The sequence below is a fragment of the Peromyscus californicus genome, unplaced genomic scaffold (assembly GCF_007827085.1).
Source record: "Peromyscus californicus insignis strain IS unplaced genomic scaffold, ASM782708v3 Scaffold_4__1_contigs__length_199733344, whole genome shotgun sequence".
Taxonomy (NCBI): Eukaryota; Metazoa; Chordata; class Mammalia; order Rodentia; family Cricetidae; genus Peromyscus; species Peromyscus californicus.
The window spans coordinates 44786362-44810285 of record NW_026294562.1 but is presented as its reverse complement, the minus strand read 5'-3'; the positions used below and the strand labels follow the sequence as shown (position 1 = coordinate 44810285).

General features: G+C 44.9%; 1 protein-coding gene across 1 annotated transcript in view; it reads right to left on the bottom strand.

The window, feature by feature from the left end:
* Positions 1 to 23924, bottom strand: part of Pcsk5 (proprotein convertase subtilisin/kexin type 5) — a 456194-nt gene that overhangs the window by 24181 nt on the left and 408089 nt on the right. The window contains 7 exon segments of the mRNA XM_052762773.1: positions 1356 to 1592; positions 6894 to 7111; positions 9541 to 9736; positions 12365 to 12448; positions 15244 to 15324; positions 19473 to 19676; positions 21028 to 21164. Coding sequence (XP_052618733.1) covers positions 1356 to 1592; positions 6894 to 7111; positions 9541 to 9736; positions 12365 to 12448; positions 15244 to 15324; positions 19473 to 19676; positions 21028 to 21164 — 1157 coding nt within the window.

The window sequence follows — 23924 nt, the reverse complement described above, 5'->3', positions numbered from 1 at the left end:
AACATGAGCTCTATGAGGTCAGGCCTTCTGTCTGTCCTGCTCTCCAGGCCTGGAGCAGCAAGCAGCACACAGAAGGCCTTCCCTGCCTCAGCTTCCCCAGATGGATAGACGCATGGCTTTACTATTACTATTATATCGCATTCTCTTTGCATCATGGGATTGGTACCAAAGATGCTAAGTCACTCATCTAGAAGAGAATAGAATCAGCCAGGTATGGTGGCACACACTTGTAAGCACAGCACTTGGGAGACTGGGCAAGAAGTTGGCTAGTTGACAGCCAGTTTATGTAGCACAGCAAGATTCCATCTGAATGTTATAGGAGACAGACCAGGATAAGAATCGAGACCCTTAACAAATGCTCTTGCCAGTTCAGCCCCAGGGGCTCAGGAAAGGTGGAAAGCCACTGCAGGGCTTTAGAAAAGCTTGTCTCCTAGTATGCTTTCCTTTCTTCCTTTGAGAAGTGTTCTCATAATGGACAACTTACTTTTCTGTTTCCTGGCTATTAAAAAGAGATTAAGGAAGATCAATGTCCAGTTGAAAACTAAGGGGGCCAAGGAGCTGCAGACACTCTCTCCTTTCTTGTGTATTGTTTCGTGCAGTCCTAAAGGTTCCATGCAGGATCTGGGACAGGATGGGCAAGGGCTTGACTACTGTATTGCTCCCCAGTTCCAGCAGTTCCCTCCTGGGTTGTGTAGTGACAGACGCTCCAAACGGGAGATGAAGGAGGACTTGGGATAGGAAGAGCTGAAGGGAAGGAGGACAGTCATGAGGAGAGGAGAGAGGGAAGAGAGATGAAAGGCAGGAGAAGTCTTCCATGAGATGTTTTAAGTGTATGGACTCATTGGTGACTTGAATCCTCAAGGAGAAACATCAGCTTAGAATACCCTTTCAAAGCTCATCAGCTCTTGGAAACCTTTACATAGAGACTCTTTTTCGATGAGCATGTGCCACTAACTAGTAGGGCCATATGATCTGTAACTAGCTGGATTCACATACTCAAAGTTTATGAATGAATGATGCATTTTAAAAATGAACTCTTGCTGGGGCTGTGGTAGCACACATCTTTAATTCCAGAACTTGATGGGGGGCAGAGGCCAGCAGATTTCTGTGAGTTTGAGGCCACCCTGGTCTATAGAGCAAGTTCCTGGACAGCCAGGACACAGAGAAACCCCGTCTTCCCCCCAAAAAAAAACAACAACAACAAACTCTCATTCAAACTTGGCTTTCTTGAGCAGGAGGAAGGTTAAGGGTGTCCTGAGAGCTGTGGCTGGGTACTGTGGTGGCCCTAGAGCATGCTTTGTGTGGATAGGCTTCCCAGACTTCTTTGCTCAGTCATGCAGCCCAGAAATCCTTACCTTTGCATTCATCATTCTCTTCTTCTTTGTAAGTTCCCTCAGGGCACATATCCAAACACAGCCCATTGTAGAGAACCTTGGAAGTATCAGCACAGACCTTGCAGTCATCCTGCTTGGGACCACTGCACTCCAAACAGTTTTCATGGCAGGAGACACACTGGCGCAAGTCAGGATAGAAGTGTTTGGGACAGGACTCATGGCATGCGTCATCATACAGGAAGAAGCCAGGACTGCACTCTGAGGAAATGAGGAAGTAGCAGGTTATCTCCAGGGATTGGTAAGAAGAATTCATCACCCTTGTGGTGGGCTAGCCCATTTCTCGGCTCTCTAAGCTTCTTGACCTAGGATAACATTTGCCCCTCCCTATCCAGCCAGGGTGCATTCCCAATATTTAACAATCTCTGCCTTGGGAGGGAAGGCCACACATGGTGGCCTGATTATGTGATCTTAGATTTGTGTGCTGATGTGGCCTGTACCTTTCAGGTGCAAAGAGTTTCATTGCTGTGGGAAACAGTGATGGTGGGGATGCTGGAGGCATTGCTCAAAGGTCTGGGAGAAATGAATGTCCACATATAGAAAAATGAAACTAGACCCATTCCTATCACCGTGCACACAAATCAACTCTACATGGACCAAAGACTTCCATGTGAAACCAGGAATACTGGAGCTGCTAGAAGAAAACTGGCTGTACTGTACAATATGTTGGCTCAGGAAAGGACTTTCTGAAGAGGAATTCACTTGCCCAGCAATTAAGGCTGACAACTGACAAGTGGGACCTCATAAAACTCAAATGCTTCTGTATGCCAGAGGAAACAGTCAGCTGAATGAGGAGGAAGTCCACAGACTAGGAGAGAATCTTTGACAGTTGTGCATTTGACAGAAGATGAATATCCAGAACATTCTAAGAGCTAAAAAAAATTAAAAAAAAAAATCAAGAAAACAAAAGACCCAATTAAGAAAATGGGCTATAGATCTGAACAGAGAATTCTCAAAAGAAGAACTAAAAATGGCTAAGAAATACCTTTAAACTCTTCAACATCCTTGGTCACTAGGGAGATGCAAACTAAGATTACTTGGAGATTTCATCTAAGATCAAGAAAACAACTGACAGCAAATGATGGCGAAGACATGGGGGAAGGATGGAAAGGGTACAGCCTCTATGAAAATCAATGTAGAGAATTCTCAAAAAGCTAAAAGCAGATCCCACTGTATGATCCAGCCATACCACTCCTCGGCATATGGCCAAAGGAGTCACTCTCCTACTCTACAGGTTCTTGCTCAGCCAGGTTCGCTGCTGTTCTATTCACAATAGCTAGGACATGGAAACAGCCTAAATGTCCATCAACTGATGAACAGATAATGAAAACATGATACATATACACACTGGAATACTATTGAGATGCAAAGAAAAGAAATTAAATTATGAAATTTGCAGGTAAATGGATAAAACCAGAAACTATTCTACTGAGCGAGAGAAACCAGACACAGAAAGACAGATGCCGCATGTTCTTTCGTATTCATGGTCCTTTTTCTGAATCTTTAGACTTCAGTATGTGACCCAGAGGAGCTGCAGAAGCCAGGAAGGTTAGACAGAGTCATGATGGTATAGGGGACAAGGGGCTCTAGAGAAGGGACCGGAAGGACACAGGTGCTATGAAGGGGAAAATGGGGGTGGGGGTCTGAACTTGTGGGAGGGATAGAGAGAGTGGGGGAAGGCAATTCAGAGAAAGAGAAGGAGGAGCAAATATAAATGCCACTAAGGATGTTTGAAAAAGCCATATGGAAACATTATTTTATAAGCTTTACTTTACATAGACACTATACACACAATAATAAGAGGGTCTATTTTTTTTTCTTCGAGACAGGGTTTCTCTGTGTAGCTTTGCACCTTTCCTGGATCTTGCTCTGTAGACCAGGCTGGCCTTGAACTCACAAAGATCCGCCTGCCTCTGCCTCCCGAGTGCTGGAATTAAAGGCGTGCTCCACCAGCGCCCAGCAAGAGGGTCTATTACTACCCATTATTCTTTCTCTTTCCGTCTCTGTCTGTCTCTCTGTCTGTCTGTCTGTCTGTCTGTCTCTTTCTCTCTCTCTCTCTCTCTCTCTCTCTCTCTCTCTCTCTCTCTCTCTCTCTCTTTGTGTGTGTGTGTGTGTGTGTGTGTGTGTGTGTGTGTGTGTGTGTAGGTATGTGTAGCTTGAACGGAATTAAAGCACACTGAAGGGTAACTCTCCCCTCAAGAGCCATAGACTAACAGAAGTCCCAGGCAAGGGAAATCCCTTTTCAAGTTGTTGGTCAGGGTTGTCTAAGAGGCTATTGTTGCCTCCCAGAACTTGAAGGTTAGACCCTATTGCTGAAGACACCATACATTTTCGACTCATGACTGGGAGGATACAATCTGGAATTGATCCGGAAGCCTCCTCCTTGAGGACTATCTATCATAGTATCAGAAGGTCTTGTGCAAGTTGCCAAGGGAGAAAAGCAACCAATAGTTTTATTCAACCATAAAGCTGAACCACAACAACAACCAGCCCAGCAAGATATCCCCATGTGCAGTAGTGACATTATTATCTTGGGGGTAACCAAGGGCGTAACCAATAGCTGTCTAATTGGACTTAAGGCCTGTTCAATAGGAGGGAATTCATGCTTGGTATGGTAAACCTAGACAACTACCTGTGGCTAGAGAGGTTATAGACCCTAGAGGAGAGCCTGTTACTGTTATGTCCTAAACCAATATAATTTCTAACTACATTCTTTCTTTGTTTGTTTCTTTGTTTTTGAGACAAGGTCTCACTATGTACATCTGGCTGTCCTGGAACTTACCATGTAGCTCAGGTTGACCTCGAACCCACAGAGATCCATCTGCTCTGCCTCCCAAGAGCTGGGATTAAAGGCATGCACCATTATGTCCAGCTTTCTAACTACATTCTAAGGACTACCCTCACAGATCAGTGTAGCTCTCACTGCACTTCTTAAAGAAGTTTCTTTTTGTATCAGATACTGTAGAAATCTACAACTGGTCAAAATGCAGAGAATAAGAGATCATGGGGTACCCAACCCCAACTGGTACATCTATAGCACAACCCCTATACCCAAGGCTCAAGAACATTGAGAAAGAGGGGTGGAAAAAGTGTAAGAGCCAGAGGACCAGGATATCTGCTGCTATAAAGGGTCTTCCAGATGTGACAGGGAGGCTATACCCACAAAATCTCAACAAAATGGTTGTGTAAACAAGGCCTACATACTGACAACACCATCCAACATGTGAAAATGGACAGGGGAAATTTCACAACGTCCCACCCATATATGAAGAACTACAGGCAACAGCTTGAGAAAGAGAGAGAGAGAGAGAGAGAGAGAGAGAGAGACAGAGAGAGAGAGACAGAGAGAGACAGAGAGAGACAGAGAGACAGAGAGAGAAAGAGAGAGAGAATATATAAGTCTTTTCAAGGGATGAGCCCCTGATAAATTATTCAATTCCATGTAGTCTGTCCTAAACACATGTACATAAGAACAACAGTAAATGGACTCAGCAGAATATATGTGTGTGTGTTATAGACTACATATTATATATAGTATTATGTGTAGTATATATAGTTTACAATAATTCTAGAAGAAGAGGTCATGGACTTGAGAGTGAATAGGAGAGGACAGTGGAGGAGTTGGAAGGGGAAGAGGGAGGAGTAGAAATGTAAGTACACACTAATCAATGTATGAAACTCTAAAAGAAAAATAGATTGGAAAGTATTCACCAATTTTTGAAACCATATCAAGTGCTCCAAACTTGATTTCATAAGGCAGGAAGCTTGTGAATTGTTAGATTTGTTGCTGTTTCATTCTTTGATAGGCTAGATCTTGAACAGATGTTAAATCATCATGAAGAATGCATTGCTGGTTACTTTGTGTTCCTTCTCTTCTTGGGGATGGGTTTGGGAAATCCTGTAGATCACACTAAGTGAATCCTTTGGATAGGACTGGATCTCCTTTTCTTGGGAGCTTGTTACAAAGAGAAAGGTCTGTTCAAGCCATAGCATTATCCTTCAGTTCAAAGTTGCCCAACTTAGTTTTTAAATTTATATTAAATGTATGTGTGTATGTGTATGTGTATGTATGTGGGATGTGCCCACTATGGAGCAAGTATGGAGGTCAGAGGACAATTTGCAGGAGTTGGTTCTCTCTTTCCAACATGTGGAAAGCACCTACTGCTCCATCCACATTTCTCTCTTATCTTTATAACTCTTTCTCTAATCCCTTCTGTGATTGTTGTTTTTATATTTGAGACAGATCAGTCTCTCCTATAAGATCTTGAACTCAGAGTAGGTTTGAGGATCTTATCTGTAACTCAGTGCCCTGGATAATGCTATATATGAACTGGAGTTCTCTGAAAAAAAAAAAAAAAAGCAGCAGCTGTGTTGAAGATTCTACAAGACTAGCTGACTGATTAGGATTGTAGAATGTTGGAATGGTATAGATCCAGAATCAAATGATCTTGGTTCAATGCCCACCTCTGTGTTGAACCTGTGACTGTCAGGTAAATTCTTTTGGAATGTGTAAACTTAACAGACTATTAACTTCTACCAACCCCAAAGCTACAATTGTCATCAGGTGGTATGTGAAGCCCATAGCAGAGATTTCCTCACTGTGCTGTGACCCACCTAACTGGTTGTTACCACCAATGCTTTGGAAAGAGCCTTGATTCATGATTTCCTTTTGCTCTGACTAGGAAAATATCATGAACCTGTCACATTGGAACATGGCATGTAGGGTAACCTGAATCTATGCTCTTAGGCAATGGTCATCCATATTTGTCCTCAGATTAAATGTCTCTTATGCCCTTTGAGGTGAGAGTTGAGTACATCTGTAATAACACTTGTTTGTCTTAGCTTACAGAGTCCACAAGGGAAGGAGTATATATATCTCTCACCCTCCACTTCCTCAACAATAGGCCAACCAATGGTGAGTTTCACTGAAGGTGGAGATTGATTCTTTTGGTTCTCAGACAGTGGCCCCAGCCAGTGGCTCCTCAGGATCCTCTCTTTGGGATTGTGAGAATGTTTTTGGTTTGTTTGTTAGTTTTCTATCAAAGATGACTAGTCTACCAAGAGCCAATATTCCATCAATCTCCCTCACTCTGTAAAACTTTTATGCAAAGGAATTCAAATCTTTTTCTCTTCTCCACCTCATAAAGCTTTTGCTTATGAAGAGCTGCCCCATGCCTCCTCCACATTCCTCAAAATTGATGGTCCAGAGAGGCCGACCACTTGTCTCACCTCTTTCATTTTTTTTTTCCTACAAATTCTTTGAAAACTAGCCAACTGTGAAAGACTTGGGCAGGACCCCAGCCAATGAGGGAAAGACACAATACTCCTACATTAGGATAAAAACCTATCAGATTTCCTGCTTGGTGTGCTTGCTAGACCAGCTTGGGTCATAGCACAACCTTTTTGCAAAAAGAAATTGCCTTGGCAGTTTCCTTTCTTTTTGTTGACGTGTTCCTTTGTGCAAGAGAGAGACTTCTTTTCCATCAGGATGCCTCCAGGTACCTTTGCAAATTTTCTCATGGATGCAGTCCTGGCACTTTTCTGGACAGTGCTGGCAGACTCCTTCCACAGCCACATGCTTTTCAGGGCAAGTTTCCCGGCACACTCCACCATCTAGGACAAAGTCTCCTTCACAAGAGTGACAGTTGGTAGCATTTCCTTCACATGTTCTGCAAGGGGAGCTACAGTGTTCACAAACACCATCTTTTGCATAGAAGCCCCTATGAAAAGAAGGGAGATTGCAATTAGACCAATTAGAGATGAATCTCAGCTGCTGACCAAGGGATTCAGACTAAAAGGAAAGGTTGCTGCTCTTGTCAATTAAAATGAACCCACAAGCCTCACTGAGGGAAGGTTCTGAAAAGAATGTCTAGAAATGACAATAGAATGAAAGGGGTGGGCATCTTCCTTGGGAACTTGGTTTGTTTAAAGCAATTGAATTTGCCTAAAACTTTGTCATTTGTCTGATTTCCTATTTATCCCCAAATTGTAATTGTCTTTTTTCTCGATTAGAGCTTTAATTTACAATAGAAAATATTTTAATTCACAAACACACACACAGATATGTTAATAGAGATTTCAAACCAGGTTTGACTCTGGAGACAGCTTTTGGTGACTATCATTTAAGGGATCTAGGACTATATATTTTTTATATTATATTTTATTTGTGTGCATTATAGTATAGTATATATGTGCTCCTGTGTACACACCTGTGCATGTATGTGTAGAAGCCAATGATTGACGTTGGGGGCCTTTCCTTATATTATTCATCTTATTTTTGAGACAAGATCTCTCTTTTTGAATCTGGGGTTCATCACTTTTGCTAGACTGGCAGGCTGGAGGGCTCTGAAGATTCCCCTGTCTCTGCTCCCTCAGTACCAAGATTATAGGTGTTCATCATAGTACCTGGCATTTATGTGGGTGCTGGGGATCAAATTCAGGTCCTCTTGTTTGTACAGAAAGCACTTTATCTACTAGTATTTATCATTATTATCATTAATATTAATTATTATTATTATTGACAGGGTCTCTCAATATGTAGCTCTGGCTGTGCTGGAACTCACTATGTAGACCAGGCTGGCTTTGAACTCACAGAGATCCACCATGAAGGAGTTGGGAACAGACAATAGTGACTACATGAGGAACATGAAGACTGTTTCAGTTCCAAGGTGGCACAGGCTAGACGGGAACAGTGACTGTGGAAGTTCATCTTTAACCCTCACTTCTGTTTTATGATATATGTGCTACTGGTTGTGCCACTCCCAGGAAACAATAGCATTCATGTGAGAGTTTATGGAATGGTATGTCTGAAATTCTTAGCACAGTGGCTGGGCACCACACGTAATAAAAATACATGGCTGTTTCTAAAGAATTTCTTCATCCCCCTGGTGTGTGTATGCGAGTGATGTTGTACCACTTTGCTTTTGTTCCTGGATGAATATGCCATTGACTGGTATAAACTTGACCTACTAGACTAAGGATTCAGTAGGGTCCTACTCCATGCAGCATATCCACTTTGTTGTGGTATGCACTTGTCCATAAACAGCTGTTTCTATTATGAGATTGGTTGTTGTTGGTTTTACAGTGCTCATGTTCAAATAACTTTATATAGAAGGCTAATGCTAGGCATCATCCTCAAGAAGCAATTCACCCCAAACTGAAATCTTCCATCCCCAAGGGAAGCTCCTTGAGATTCAGGAGGTTTGAAAAGAGAATAATTAAAATCCAGGAAGTAAGCAACTCAGAAGTCTCAGGAAGTCCCTGAAATTGACTAAATATACATGCCCCCCCCCACAGTTACACAAACAGTAAGGCCCTGATGAGGAAATAAGACTGTCCAACCTGCTTAGCTGCCTATAAGTTATGCAGAGAGCTCCAGGATTCCAGGTTTCATGAGTTATCACCCATCCTGGGGTGAGTTTTTGGTAATACAGCTTTCTTTGTGTTGTCCCTGATCCTGTAAGTAACCTCTCATCCATACGCTTGTAAGTAACCTCAAAAAAGGTATTATCCCCCAAGTTGGATTTTTTGTAGTGTCATATTTTGGTCTGTCATTGGTTCCCTATCTGGGGTGAATAGACAATTGTTTGTGTCTCCCCAGGAACAGTGCCTACCATTACTATTTATAATTAATAACTCATCTACTTGACAGTTTAGAAGAGGCTCATATCACAACTCTGTATTCATTATGCAGAAGAGAACTGAGAAAATTCAATTACTGATACAAGGTGGGAAAAGAATAGCCAGGCACCACACAAACATATTTTGGTCAATGAGGAGCCTCATGCGTGACACTCCACACCACATAGACCCTGTGTGTAGGAGGCTACAGTATTCAGGTTTGTTTAAGAGCAATGTGCCACTCACCCACTGATGAGATTGCCTAATGATGCTTTTCTAAAAATACATCCCTCATGACTGTGACATTCAGGTCACATGACTCCTGTCACAGGAACAAGAATACGTGTGTTGACACTGGCCTTCTGTAAGTTTTGGCTGCTGTGGGCCTACGGGGATGTCACAGTCAACAAATACCATTTATGTGGGTGCTCTGACTGTACAGAGAGAGTTCTATGAAGAGGAAGGAGCTGCTCCGAGGTGCTGTGGAGAATGAGCAGGAGCAGGACGTCAGAGGGAGGAGGACACTTACCCTGGGCATCCGTGGTAGCACCTGCCCTCATGGAGGAGCAGAAGGTTGTCTGGCTGACTCAGGCACTTTTGGCAAAGGTCAGGTCCAGAGCAAGAGGCGCAGTCCTCAGCACACTTTTCACAGCTGCTACTCCTAACTGAGGGCCAAGTGCCTTGGGGACAAGAAGGAACACAGGCCTGCATCCACAGGTATGTACCTGAAAATCAGGACACAAGGGCAGAGAAGAGCTGTCATGGTCTGTCCTGATATCACACACACTATCCTGAGGACTGACATCCATAGAGGCTTTACATTTTTCTTTCTTTTCTTTCCTCTTCTATTCTTTTTAAGCTTTTTCAAAGTTCAGGTATTTGGACACTATTTCAGGCTTGCAAAATATTTATTTATTTTTATTTTATTAATCCTTTAGATTCATTCGATCTTTGGGAAGGAAATTGGCCACAGGGGACTTTGCCCTGCTGCTTTTATACAGTCTGACATCAGATACTGGTCACCACAGGGCTTCCCTTTGTCCTGTTGATCAGCCCTGTCATCTAGGCAGTCACATGGGAGCCACTCCATGGGGGTCCCCTTTCCTGTCCCCCCCCCAATCAGTGATGGACGAGCCCGACATGGCAGCGAACTTTCCAGACATCTTCCACTGCAACACACGCTCCATTTCTATGAGTACTTAATCAGAAAGGATGGTATTGTTATTCTAAAAACCAAACGTGGGCTGGTGAGATGGTTCAGCAGGTAAAGGTGCTTGCTGCCAAACCTTAGTAACTGAATGGAAGCCCTGGGAACCACATGGTGGAAGGAGAGAGCCAACTCCTGCAAGTTGTCCTCTGATCCCCACATGTACGCAGTGGCATATTCACACTCACACTCATAAATAAATGGATGCAATACATTTTTAAAAATTAAGAGGTTAGGGAGAGCTCAGTAAAACGTTTAACATGTCAAAGATAAGACTATGAGTCTGAGCCCCAGAACCCATGTAAAAAGCTGGGCACACTGGCAAGTGCTTGTAATCCCAGGACCAGGGACACAGAGAAAGGAAGATTCTGTGCTCACTGGCCAGCCCACCAGCTTAGCTGAATTGGTGAGCCCCAGGCCAATGAGAGACCTATCTGAAACAGAACAAAACAAAACTTCAACTTGGAACGCCATCTTGAGAAACAACACTCAGATTTGACCTCCAGTCTCCACATGCATGTCCACACATGTGCACATGTACTGGTGTATGACACACACACACACACACACACACACACACACACACACACACACCGTACAAAAATGAAAAAAAATGATATAAAAAAAATAGGGCCAGATGTGTGGTGACGCGTGACTTTAATCCCAGCACTTGGGATGCAGAGACATGCAGATATCTGTGAGTTTGAGGCCAGCCTTTGCTACATAATAAGCTCCAAGCTAACCTGAGCTACACGGTAAGATAGTTTCAATAAACAAATATATGAAGAACGTAAAAATAATAATAAAATTTAAAACCATCTTAGCTAAAATTCTAAAACATCTTGTTTCAGCATCTGGGTGTAGCCGCTTACATGCTTCCAGCCTTGACATAGCATCTACCGTCTTAAATGCATCCTGTCAGCTCTCTCTACAACGGACCCTTACTCAGGGCTTTAGCCAAAGCCCCAGGGACTTGGGGTCAGGCCTGAATACTAAGTCAAAACTGTAGAAGGGAAGGTTTCGAAGTTGTTAAACCTTTATTACCATGTATTCTTTTCCATTTTATTATTAACCGCTGACATTCTCCTATTGTGTCTGACTCCTAAATTCAAGTTTGTCATAGGAACTGTGTGCAGGAAAAACAGTACACAAAAGATTTAGTTCTGCTGTGGTTTCACATATTCATGGATGTTACTGGAACCCACTGCCAGGGAATAAAAGGGTTGATGGTATTAATAACATTGTGCATTCACACATGGCTCTTCTAATGATAGTTTTTATTATTTTATTTTATTTTATTTTTTGGGTTTTTGAGACAGGGTTTCTCTGTGTAGCTTTTGGCGCCTGTCCTGGAATTCACTTTGTAGACCAGGCTGGCCTTGAACTCACAGAGATTCACCTGCCTCTGCCTCCCGAGTGCTGGGATTAAAGGCGTGCACCACCGCCAACTGGCTAATGATAATTTTTAAAAATGTCCTTTTTATTTTGTTTTTAATTATGTCTGCATGTGTGTCTGTGTGTAAATGTACTAGTGCAGGTACCCATGAAGGCCACAGGGATCGGATCCTCAGGAACCGCAGTTACAGGTGGTTGTGGATGCTGGGAACTGAACTCAGGTTCTCTGCAAGAGCAATATGTGTTCTTATCCACTGCATTGGGCCATCTCTTCAGCCCCTAATGATATTTTTTGTGGGAGCATAGCACTATATAGACAATCTATGGTGAGGACGTTATCTATACCCAGTATTTCCATAAAAAGGTAAGATTTAGGAAACGGCCTATTCTGTTTCTACCCTTCCCCTCCCCTCCTAGCACTAAATGCAGGATCGATGATGAAGAAGACAGTGTGTTCATCCTCACACTTCTCCTCGATCTCAACTTTACTTGTCTATAACTCTGAAGTACCCACCGATTCCAGCAAATCCTGTGGCCAAGTCAACCCAAGGCTTCACCATGCATTTAGAGTAAGGAGCATTTCTTTGTCCCAGGAGGCCCATTTTGATGATTAGTCACTGTTTTGCTGTGTGTGTCCCCAGGAGCCTCTGTGATAGGAGGCTGTGACGGGACTAGATCAATACTGTGCCAATGTGCAGGCACGATGATGGTGCGTGCGTTCAGATCCCATCGCCTCCCCCTCCACACTGACCTGTTGGACATGAAGTACAGAGAGTTGCAGATCCGTTGCAGGTCTTACAAGAAGAATGGCAAGGTTGATATTGCTTCGTTGCATCTGTAGGGGCAAGAGACAAGTCAGACTTGGCCTTGTTGTATAATATCACAGTATTGGAGAAGGCCTCACCATAACTCAGCTCCTCTTCTCAACTTTACCCTAGCTAACTGCTGGCTGATACCCACTGCTACAATGTAGAACTTATTCGTTCCTTTTTCTTACTCTTTCCTTGGAAACCGATTATCAAGATTTCCTGTGCATCCATTCAGTGTCAGAAAATGTATATCTTACAGGACAGTCCTAACACTATGAGCTAACAAATCATGCTGCTTTCACCAGTTCGGACCATGGAGGTGAACGTCTGTGTGTCTGTGTGTCCATATGTTCCTGTAATTGCACTCTCCCTCTGAGAGCATCTGAAGGCAAGCATTTCCAGGAAGCCACCTCAGAAAACTCCTGGGACAGTTTTCCATACACGCAGGGCAGCCTCATCTGCCCCACTCGGTACTCATGGAGATCTTTGCAGCATGCCACCCCCAGGAGAGTCTATCTCCTGTGGTCCTAATGGCCCTGGCCCTTTCCCCTCTGCCTTCTTCCTCTCTTTCTTGACCCTCTTCTCCAAGGAGTCTGGAAGATGGCTCTCTGCTCACACCTGCCATCGGATCCCAGCTGTGCAGCTTGTGGGTAGGGTAACCATGGATACAGTAACTAAAGTCTCAGAGTCCTGCTTTCCACATCTCTAAAATGACAGAAAATGGTTCCTTCCTTGTAGAACTGTGAAGCTCAGTGAGAGAGGGTGTGTCCTGCTTAATGCTGACAGTGTGTGAAGTGCTTAACACAGTGCTCGGTGAGACAGTGTGTGAAGTGCTTAACACAGTGTTCAGATAAGACAGTGCACGTGAAGTGCTTAGCACAGGGACTTAGTAACCGATTTCCACCCTCTCCCTTTCTTTCCCTCAATCATTCTTCCACCCTATTTCTGAGGCCACTGGGATGGGGACCGGGGGATGGGCCTGATTTCTATGGTGTCACTTAGGATTAATTATAAAGCCACTGAGCCTTGTTGGGGACGAGACTAGGGTGGAGTACAGATAGGTAGCAAGATATGATTGGTGTGCACGCAAGTGTGCAATATGCACATGCGATGTACACAGCAGCATGCACACACACACACACACACACACACACACACACACACACACACACACACACAATGCATGTAGTCTGATGGCTGCCCAAGCTGCCACCCAGATCGGCAACAGCAGTTGTCACAAAGGTCAGGCCTCTTCTGCCCCTGCGGCCTTTCCACCTGGAGACAGCACTTGATCATAAGAAGTGGCAGGAGGAAGGCAGCAGCATGCTGGGATGCTCAGAGTGACATTCATTTGTGGGTCCTGCAAAACCATGCTGTCTGGCCACAAGCTGATTCTGTGGACTTTCTCATTTTATATGAAAGTGTCTTATTCACAAAGATATGAGTTTTATTTTTAGTATATTTGTGAAATGCAATGGATATCCACACTAGTATATTTGTAATTGTATATATTTAACGTTCTGGCCATTTTGCTGTTTTGACTGCATAAACGTGATATAAAATCCGGCAATGTCCCCTTACGTCCAGCAGAGGGAGCTCTGACCAAGCAGTTCACAGTAATTAAGCAACAGCTGCATCCAGTAGATTATCCACAGTCACAGCGAGTAAATCTTGACCTCGGTCATAGTTCCCATTTTTACCCTACTCCAGAAATTCTAACCTTACTAACATTGATGAAAAAGAGTGGGAAAAGGAAAGGAAAAGAATTCTCTTCAATCAAGAAAGTGGTACAGTCACAGGCAACTGTAGAAAACCAAGGTCAGCCGGGTGGGGGTGGCACACGCCTTTAATCCCAGCACTCGGGAGGCAGAGGCAGGCGGATCTCTGCCAGTTCGAGGCCAGCCTGGACTACAGAGTGAGTCCCAGGAAAGGCGCAAAGCCACACAGAGAAACCCTGTCTCAAAAAACCAAAAAAAAAAAAAAAAAAAAAAAAAAAAAAAAGAAAACCAAGGTCCTTCTTATTCTCACATTGAATAATGAATAGTCATCTGGTTCTATATCTGCATCTGCACATTAACTCTATTCACACTGCTTACCACTGTGCATTGTGGGTTTTGTTTTTATTTGTGTATTGTGGCTTTTATTTAAAACAAAAACAAAAACAAAACAAAACAAAACAAAAAAACCTGGATCCTGTTATGTAGCCCAGGCTGGCCTTGAACTTGTGCACCTCCCACCCCAGCCTCCTAAGTACGTGGGTTGCAGACATGTTCCATAATGCTTGGCTTGCCTTTCTTTTTTAAAACTCATCTTTTGGAGAGCAGGCTTTGCTGAGAAGTTAGGAACCTCCCTGTTCCTTTTGACAGCTCTATAGTATTTTAACCGGAGGCATCACCCCCATCTCTTTTATCATAGCCATTTAGCTTTCCAGTCTTTGCTATTTTCAAATGACACCGCAGTGACCAGGAAGGCATATGTTGCTTCTTTAGCCCATTAAAGATTTGCAGGGATAGAGCCTGGAGCTGGAGCCCAGGGGCTCCTGGTTGCTAGGCAGCGCCCTATTGCTGAGCTCCCAGTCCAGCCATCTGGCTCTTTCGATGGTCTTTCCCAGGCATCGAGAACGGCCTTAGATGTAACGGGAACCTCTGCCATTGGATCGCACAGATTCCCCAAGTGTCCACTGATTTCTTATGGCCCTCCTGTCTCCTCTGTCATGACTTCCGTATCCCTATTGTCCTGGCCTTCTGGCTGCCGGACTTGCTTTCTGCAGAGCGGAGATGGCTGTGGGGCGGTGACCGTCTCCTCCCTAGTTCCCTGTTACCTCTTTTGGTTTGAATTGTCCACCTTCGTTGCTCCTGCAGCGGGCTCTTCATCAAAGATGGGCTTTCAGGGGGCACAGCTTCTTTTTATTAAAAAAATAAAGTGTTTGTTTTAATGACAGAGGGACCCGAAAGAAGATAAGCTTCACCAATGCCCCCACCTCCCAGAAATATCTGCTGCGTATTCGACGGCACACAAATCCACCCAGAGATGTGGAAGGTGTAAGGACTTGTGAAATGGAATCATTCACACCTTCTGCATGTAGGACACTGAGCCTGCATGTGCCGTTCAATGCTATAAATATTATAGATGTTTCCTTTTGTCATAGCCTTTGGAGGCATCTTTTTAAAAATGTTTTGCATATGTATTTATGGATATTTATGAATATTTCATTTTTTGGTTACAGTTGTAGATTGCTTGGCCCCACATGTCTGTTGTGGTTCTTATTATAATGAAGCTGCATACACATTTTTGAGGGAATGCACTTGTTGCCGGTCAAGACTCTGGCTCTGAGGCATCCTGGCTGCTCTGTTAATGCCTGCTCTCTGGGACTCTTTTTTTCTCTAGACCAATACTATTCTTCAGAGCCCCTCCCCCTCACCAGTTATTTCCTTTTGTGATCCAGAGAACACAGCTGTGTAAGTGTACTGGTGTTTCGATCCAGTCAAAGGGTCAGGAAACAGGACTCTTAATGTTCTGGGGGGTGTAAACAGTTCCTCAGGCCCAAGATGACGTAGGTGGTGGTCTCATGCTCTCATTTTACAGACGAGGGAGCTAAGGCTCGGAGAGTAAGAACACACTCAGGGTTACACTGCAGTGAGCAGCCGGGCCAGGATTTGAATGCGGGACTCGCTGTTTCTGGAGTCACTGCTCTTACTGTGGTTATTTTTACTGTTACCTGTCTGCAGTGCTGGGATCCAACCCAGGGCCTCACGCACAGGAGGCAACTGTTCTACCATTCAGCCACACTGGAAGTTTCCAGGTCGGCCTATCGTGAAAGCCCACCAGCACTGGAGAGGTTCCTGAGCAATTCATTTCATTTTTCAAGTCATCTGAGAGAGGTCAAAGTGGTGCTCTGCTGGTGGGACAACGCTGAGTTGTAGTGTTGTCTGTTTCTGTGGTGTAAACGTTCCTGCTATAGCTAAATTCGGGCTGTCAATGGCTTGGCAACGCACAGTTCCTGCATGTTTGACAGTCGGCGCAAGCTAGTACGACTGGTCCCTTTGTAGCACTGTGCCAAAGGTTTGGTTACCCCACAGGGGCATGTGCTCTTTATACTCAGCTTTCCTATTGGTTAAGTCACTAAAAATGCTACCATCCTTCCTATATGAGGCAACTGTACACATAGATGGCTAAATCCCTTCTAGGAATCAGGTATCCGTGGGATCTTCAAAGTCATCTGCAGTTGCTGCTACACAACATTTATCTCTCCATGAAGAGGTTGACTTTCCTCGCACAAATTCATGGACTCCAGTATTTCCCAGGGCCTGGGAATTAAGATCAAAGAGCAGCTAGCGGTGAGTTGTTAGGATGTGGTCAAAGATAAAACGTTTGTTCACCAAGCTGTGCTTTGTAGATTAGTCCTTCGTTGCTATCTGTAATTAGAGGCGGCTATGATCTGGTTCTAATCAATGAGGGAAATGGGTGGGCTGGGGGACTCTCAGCCATGTTTGCAGGAACTTTCTGAGACTACCAGAGGGAAAAGCGCTTCAGAAGAGCAGAAAGCTTTAACAGTGACAGGGAAACTGTTTCCATTCCCAGGTCTGGTAAAGCTACGTCTCTGGAAGTTGATGTCCTGCTGCTCCTGGACAGTTGAACAGTGCTACATGCAGGTCACCTACTCTGTAAGTATTCCTGTCATTTAGGAACACTGGCCTAAGTAATCATCACAGTGTTAGTGAGTGGGGCCAAGGGCCTTCCTGTGACTTTTTCTGGTGGCTAGAAAGCATAATAGAGCTGCCATCCTTGAGACTCAAGGGTCTTGGCTGCAGGACTTGTCTGGCAGGCATTGGTGGGTGGTGATCTCTCCACCCTCGGACTCTGGGGAGAGGGGAACTCACTCCTGGTAGTTGACAAAGAATGATGGCTCTCTTTGCTGCTGTCACTGTGGTCCTGATTAGCCACAGTGCTCAGAAAAAAGCTGAGTGAACCCAGTGTCCTTTAGTCTCAAGGTGACTTCCCCACGCACACATAGACCTATGCTCACTATCTGGGCATGACCTTTGGATCTGAACGTGATTGCAGTGCGTCTGTTGGAAGAAGCGTGGGAGAAGGAGAGGGCTAAAGTTCAGGCCATCCTAATATTCTACCTGCATCTGAATCTGTTTTTTAAAAAGCCCAAACAACAGGACTGAAGACCTGGCTGCTACCACCTAGCCAGCTACGTTCTCTTGTAAACACCCTGTGATTTGTTCAAGGCTTCCGCGAGACTGACCCAGGATGACTGAAATCTGGTCCTCATCATCCGAGAGGTGTGGCTAATTAGTGCTTGCTCTCTGGAATTCTCCCCTATCCGATTACACTCCTGACCTTGTTTTTAGGGGAAGCAGGCAGAAAAGAAGTAAGCATTGGCGTCAACCTTCCCCGCACTTAGCGGGATGCATTTCCCACTTACTGGCCCTCAGTGCTCTCAGCTGTGCGGGGAAGGTGCGCTGGGGCTTTACCTTGCTTGGTGAACAAATATCCCCCTTCTCTGTAATGCTTTGCATGTCTTATTTCATAGACCACAGAAATGGAAAGTGGAGCTATGTCATCGACTTTATTGCCTTTGTCCAGCCACGGGAAACATTCTCATCTGCTTCCAAACTCCCTTATTAGTGTGAGGCTCCCCAAATGAAATAAAACCTTTTTCTTTTCAAAAACATTGCACCGTGATCACAGGGAGCTGGGGGGTGGGGGAGAATGGAAGGTTGGGTGTGGTGCCCCCACAATGGGGAGCAATCAAAGTCTGATTTTTTGCTTGCAAAATGCGTAGTCCAGTTGAAGAGACATGGAATCGTTTGGGGAGTCGAATCGGCTCTGACTCTTGGCTCCCTGCATCTTTTCATCATCTGGACACCAGATAAAATACAGATGTTCAGGGCAAGAAGCACAGCACCAGACTGTTTCCTTCTTGGCTTGTACTACCTCTTAAAGCCCAAATGCCAGACCAACTCGTTTTCAGCATTTTGGTTTAGCTATAATTCACAGAAGATATCCCAATCTGGATTGAGTAACTTTCTTAGCCCTGTGTCGGAAACAGCCTGGGGTGCTCTGGCCTTTGGTTGTTGTCTTAGGAAAATCAGATATGCGCAGAAGTGTCACAGTGGACAGCAGCTACGAAACCCTTCCTCTGAAACCAGTAGGGAACCTTCCTCCTTGTCTCGGTGTGCTTTCCTACAGCGGCCACTGTCTCTGTACTGAGTGGACCCTTGCCCTGAAATTCGAAAGCACCTTTATCTTTCATAGTGTAGCTGAATGTAAGTCAGACCCCTACGCCCATACAAAGGACCTGGGTTTTTAACCTTCTCAGACATGGAGATGTCCTAGAAAGACTGCAATGACCTTGAAGAAAGCCCATAGCAGGGCTGCAAAGGTGGAGAGGCCAAGTCTAAAGATGCAGAGAGGAGTGAATAGCTGCAGCTCCTGCCAGTCCCAGCTCCCACATTTCTTCTTCCTCCCTCCCACCTCCTTGAAGACCAAGGTGGACTGCAGAGTGCAGCCCCCCTCCCCGCTCCATCGCCCATGCTGGGGATCAAATCCAGGGAGGGCCCCATGCACACTAGGCAAGTACCGTACCACTGAGTGGTATGTCCCCACCCCAGCCAGGGAGGGCAGCTTTCCAAAGGCCAGTGCCAGCTCTCCAGCAAGACTGTCTGCTTAGCATCAGTTCCAAGGTGTCAGGGTCACTGAAAAGGCCACCCCGAGGTTGAAGGTTTCCTTTACTGTAGAGATACATGCGCATGATGGAAGCTGTTCAGAAGCCTTTGAGAAGACGGGAGTTAGGCCCCACCCCAGGTCATCCTTCTGTAGTCCTGGGTCTCTTTTGCCTCTAGAGCAGTCCTATCTTGCCCTCTGCTTTGCCCTTCTTGGCCACATGCCTACTTCAGCTCCCTTTGAGTTCCACAAGCTCCCTGAGACTTGGGAGTCTTGGAGGAAATGTGATTCTCCCTCAGAATACATTTCTCAGAAACAGTGCTGAAGAGGAGGCAGGCAGAAGAGGTACGGGGCCTCCCTCTGCCAGGTACGTACCGTTCCAGAACCTGCCTTCCCCTCCTTGGGGCCAGGTGGGCCAGATACATGCCCCGCGCCACAGCTGCAGACCTTCTGGACAGCGGCTGCACTGGTGGTCGCCTGAGCCAATGCAAGTCTCACAGGCCCGGTGGCAAGGCTCACACTCTCCCAACTCTTGGTCTCCATAGAAGCCAGGGCCGCAGTCCTGCACACAGCTGCCACCTGTGGAAGATCAGGGAAAAAGCATGAAGGAAGGACTCTGGCCAACTGGGCTTCTGGAGCTATGCAAGGGCAGATATCAGGACTTTTTTTTTTTTTTTTTTTTTTTTTTGCCTGTGTGCAAACCAAGATGGCTTTAGGTTGTTTCAATCAAAGACTACGTTCTAATAAGAGCAATATGTTTCTTTTTTTCTTCTTAACTTACATATGAACTTGCCATCAGTTAAGGGCAAGGAGCTTTCAATTAAGATTTTAATACCTACAAGCGTTAATAAACTACACATAAAATGAGCCTATAAAGAGAACTATTGAGGCACACACTTTAAATCCCATCACTCAGGAGGCAGAGGCAGGAGGGTTTCTGGGAGTTTGAGACCAGGATTGCATAGACAGACCCTGTCTCAGAAAGAAAGAGGAGGGGGAACTATTGAGGGGTGGGAGATGGCTCAGGCAGCAAAGTGGTTGCCTTGCAAGCGTGAGGACCCGAGTTTGGACCCCTAAAACTTGCACTTAAGTTGGGCACCACGGGTATGGTGGGGCCCCCTGAAATCCTAGTGATGGAGAGATGGGAGGTGGAGACAGGCAGGTCCTTGGAAGTTCATTGGCCAGTAAATCTAGTCTACACGTCAAAGTTCCAGGCCAGTGAGAGCGCCTATCTCAAACAAAAGACGGAGGCAACCTGAGGTTGTCCTCTGACCTCCACAAACATGCCACACACACGTGTTCATGCACAAGTGTGCACACACACAGAGGGGCGGGGACAGAGAGGGAGAAAACATGAACCACCGACTGAGTATTGTGTGTAGTATTCTCCATTCTCAATATTCAAGATCACTGGGCTATCCAGTTTCCAGTTGGAAGACTCATAGTAAAATTCTGTCCCAACTATCTATTTCCAATAAAGTCAATGAGTTGACCAAAACCCAAGACAAAGGATCTCGTTCAATTATATGGTGTACATGAATCTGTAACATGTCTTTTTTCCTTTCGAAAACATGAGGTTTTCACCTCAAGAAAAGGGCCCTGACCCTGAACAGAATAGCCCAGGTGACTTCAGTTCTCAACCATTTATTTTCAGCTCTCGCCATATCAGTACCCACTTTCCCTACTCAACATCAACTTGGAGACACTTGAGATGAATTAGTGAAATGTGAACTACGCTTCAATACTAAATGCAGAAGGAAGTAGTTCAGACTAATGTTTATTTTCAAACCACATTAAAACTCCTCCGTGGACCATAGGCGCCAGCACACAAAGACCCTGAAATCCATCCCAGGAGTACTCCCATTGCCACAATGGCCTGCTGGGACCCTACAGCCTTTTCTTCCCTGGGGGTCACCACTGTCCAGCTTACCTGAGAGGAAGAAGCCCTCCTCACACCAATAGCATTCGTGCTGGTCACAGCTGCCACAGTTAGTGCCACAGGCTCTGCATTCCCTTTCTGTACTGAAGGTCTTCTCAGGACAGACTTTATAACAATGCCGCTCAAACCTAGGAAAGATGATGCCATGTTTCCATGAGACCGGCTGGTATTGTGCTGGGAATCACCACTATTTGATCTCCTCATGCTCATTTATCTGTAGCATGGTGAACAGGTGATTGGTTGTCAAGGGCAGAAACCTGCACTTGGTCTGGCCTGCCCCACCAAACCAAGTCATTAGCTACCTCCTCTGGACCTCGGAGGATCTCTTTATCAGGGGAGCCGGGAGGAGGCTGGGGAGGAGAGGGTCACTGAGACTGATTTATTTATTTATCAGTTCCTTCAAATCTGTTCACAAATCCCACAGGGAAGCCACTGCTTACTGTTACTGTCTACATATAGGAAACAATGTTCAAGCCTCATGTCCAACATCTCCTTAATTGTAGGACCAAGAAAAGTTTTTTGGGACAGATAGTTTATGCAGTTCTCTTAGAAAGTCAGAGATAGGGGGCTGGAGAGATGACTCAGTGGTTAAGAGCAATTTATTGCTCTTCCAGAGGTCCTGAGTTCAATTCCCAGCAACCATATTGCGGCTCACAATTATCTGTAATAGGATCTGTCTGCCTCTTATTCTGTGAGTGAAGACAGAGCACACATATACATGAATAAATAAATCCAAAAAACAAGGCATATGTAGTTTTAAAAAAAAAAGGCAGAGATGGCTCATTGTTGAGTTCAAGCAGCTCACCAGAATGTCTGTGGCCAGATCATTCACAACAAGGAAGTGTCTTGACATGAGCACATGCAAACACATACCTATGCACATCCACATATGGATTCTTGCACAGATGATCCACTATGCTCACCATACAGCAAAATATTGTAACTCACTTGGAGGGACAGTGGAGTGAGGCTGACTCTTGCCCTTTGGTGAATTTCGAAGTCTCAGTAAGTAAGACATCAGGGGAAGTGCTTGCATCCCTTCCTAACAGCTTATATTGTACAGCACTTCAGCTATTCAATGGTGCTAAACAGTCTGAAATGTTGGAAATGTGTATTTCTCGAAGCAGTCATCTCCTGCAGTGTCTTAGTGCTATACGGCAGGCTATTTCAGCCTATTTCTTCCTCAGGGTTTTACAAAACACATGCATTGGTGATCTGGTGAGTGTCACGTGTCATGGGGGTGGGAGAGGAAGCAGGTGCAGGGAAAGCATTTGTACAAGGTTCAAATTGAAGACTCAGTTAGCCAGGACAGAGCTGGACTGGAGGGACATGTAGGGGGTGCATGTCAGAGGAAAAAGGATACAGTTTCTCGTTGGTTCTTGTGTGGTCACTGTGTAGTCACTGTGTGTGTGTGTGTGTGTATGTGTGTGTGTGTGTGTGTGTGAGAGAGAGAGAGAGAGAGAGAGAGAGAGAGAGAGAGAGAGAGAGAGAGAGAAAGAGAGAGAGAGAGAGAGAAAGGGATTAAGGTCTTTTTCTTCAGTTCTTCATAGAACATTGTGTGTCCCTCCCATGTGACCTCACTAAGAAACTCCTGCGTATCTGTCGTTCATCTTTGTTACTACTCTTGCCTCCAGCTATTACAGAGGACATGTTGTCAGTTATCTTCTACTCATTAAATATCGTCCGGTTTTGTCTTCTAATCATCAACCTGGGCACCTCTTCATCCTCCCTCTGCTTTTTTGAATGTGTTTTTTATAGTCCTGAGGGTCAAACTTAGGGCCTTGCACCCTTACCTACCCTTCTCTCTGAAATGGAAAGACTATATGAATGAGTTAGGACTGATATGACGACATGGTTAGTCACTGTAGTGACCAGTCACTCTAGAGAAGCTACATTACAAGCAGACTAAGTGCAGGGACTGGGGAGGGGGCTCAGCAGTTAAGAACACTGGATGCCCTTACAGAGGACCTGTGCCCACATGGCAGCTCACGACCGTTTATTTTGCCAGTTCCAAGAGATCCTTCTTCATGTGATGCACACATATACAAGTGAGTGCAAGCAAAACATTCATACATATAAAATAAAACAACATCTCTAATCCTCCCCCCAAAAAACCCTGAAAATGCTTGAAAATTAAGAACTTTTCCAGAACTGACATGATGGTGCAAAATTTTGCTTCATGCACAAAATTATTTTTTTTAAATATCGTATAAAATGATGCCCTGATTATGCACCTCGGGTACATATGAAGATAAATTCTAGTTTGAGACATGGCCCCACCCCAAGATATCTTATTTATATGTAACCATTCCAATAGCTGATTAAAAAAAACCCTGTGAAATCTGAAATATTTCTAGCCAAGCATTTCAGCTGAGGGGTCTGCTGGTAACTTAGGTTGGCCCATCCTTTTGATAGGCTTTAGCTGGCCTCCCATTTTGCTCACTGCTTTCGCTGTCTTCCCATCTACCAGCCTGTTCTGAGACCCTAGAATCTGCCAGGGGGAGAGAATAGGGCTGCAGATGGTGGTGACCTGCCAAAGTGGAGCTGTGGGTCTGCCACTAGTTTGTGGTGCAGAGGGAGAGGGGCACCAGAGCCTCCCATTATCTTCTTTTTCTCTCTCCTGACACAATAGAGACCGCAAGTTTCTTACACGCTTGGCGAAAGAGGAAGAAAAGTGGACGTGAGAGCTGTGGGTGGTCGAGCAGGACCCGAGCAGCCTGTGTGTGTGTTATTCTAGTTTGCCCTTCCCTTTCATTTTTCTGTTTGTTTTGGTTTTCTTTCTAAAACAGGCAGTGATGCGAGCTGGAGAGGAGATCAGCTAGGACAGGAGGTGATGTTGAAACTCGCAGACTTGGCTTTTATAGATTAGTAAGGGAGAATGCTAGTCT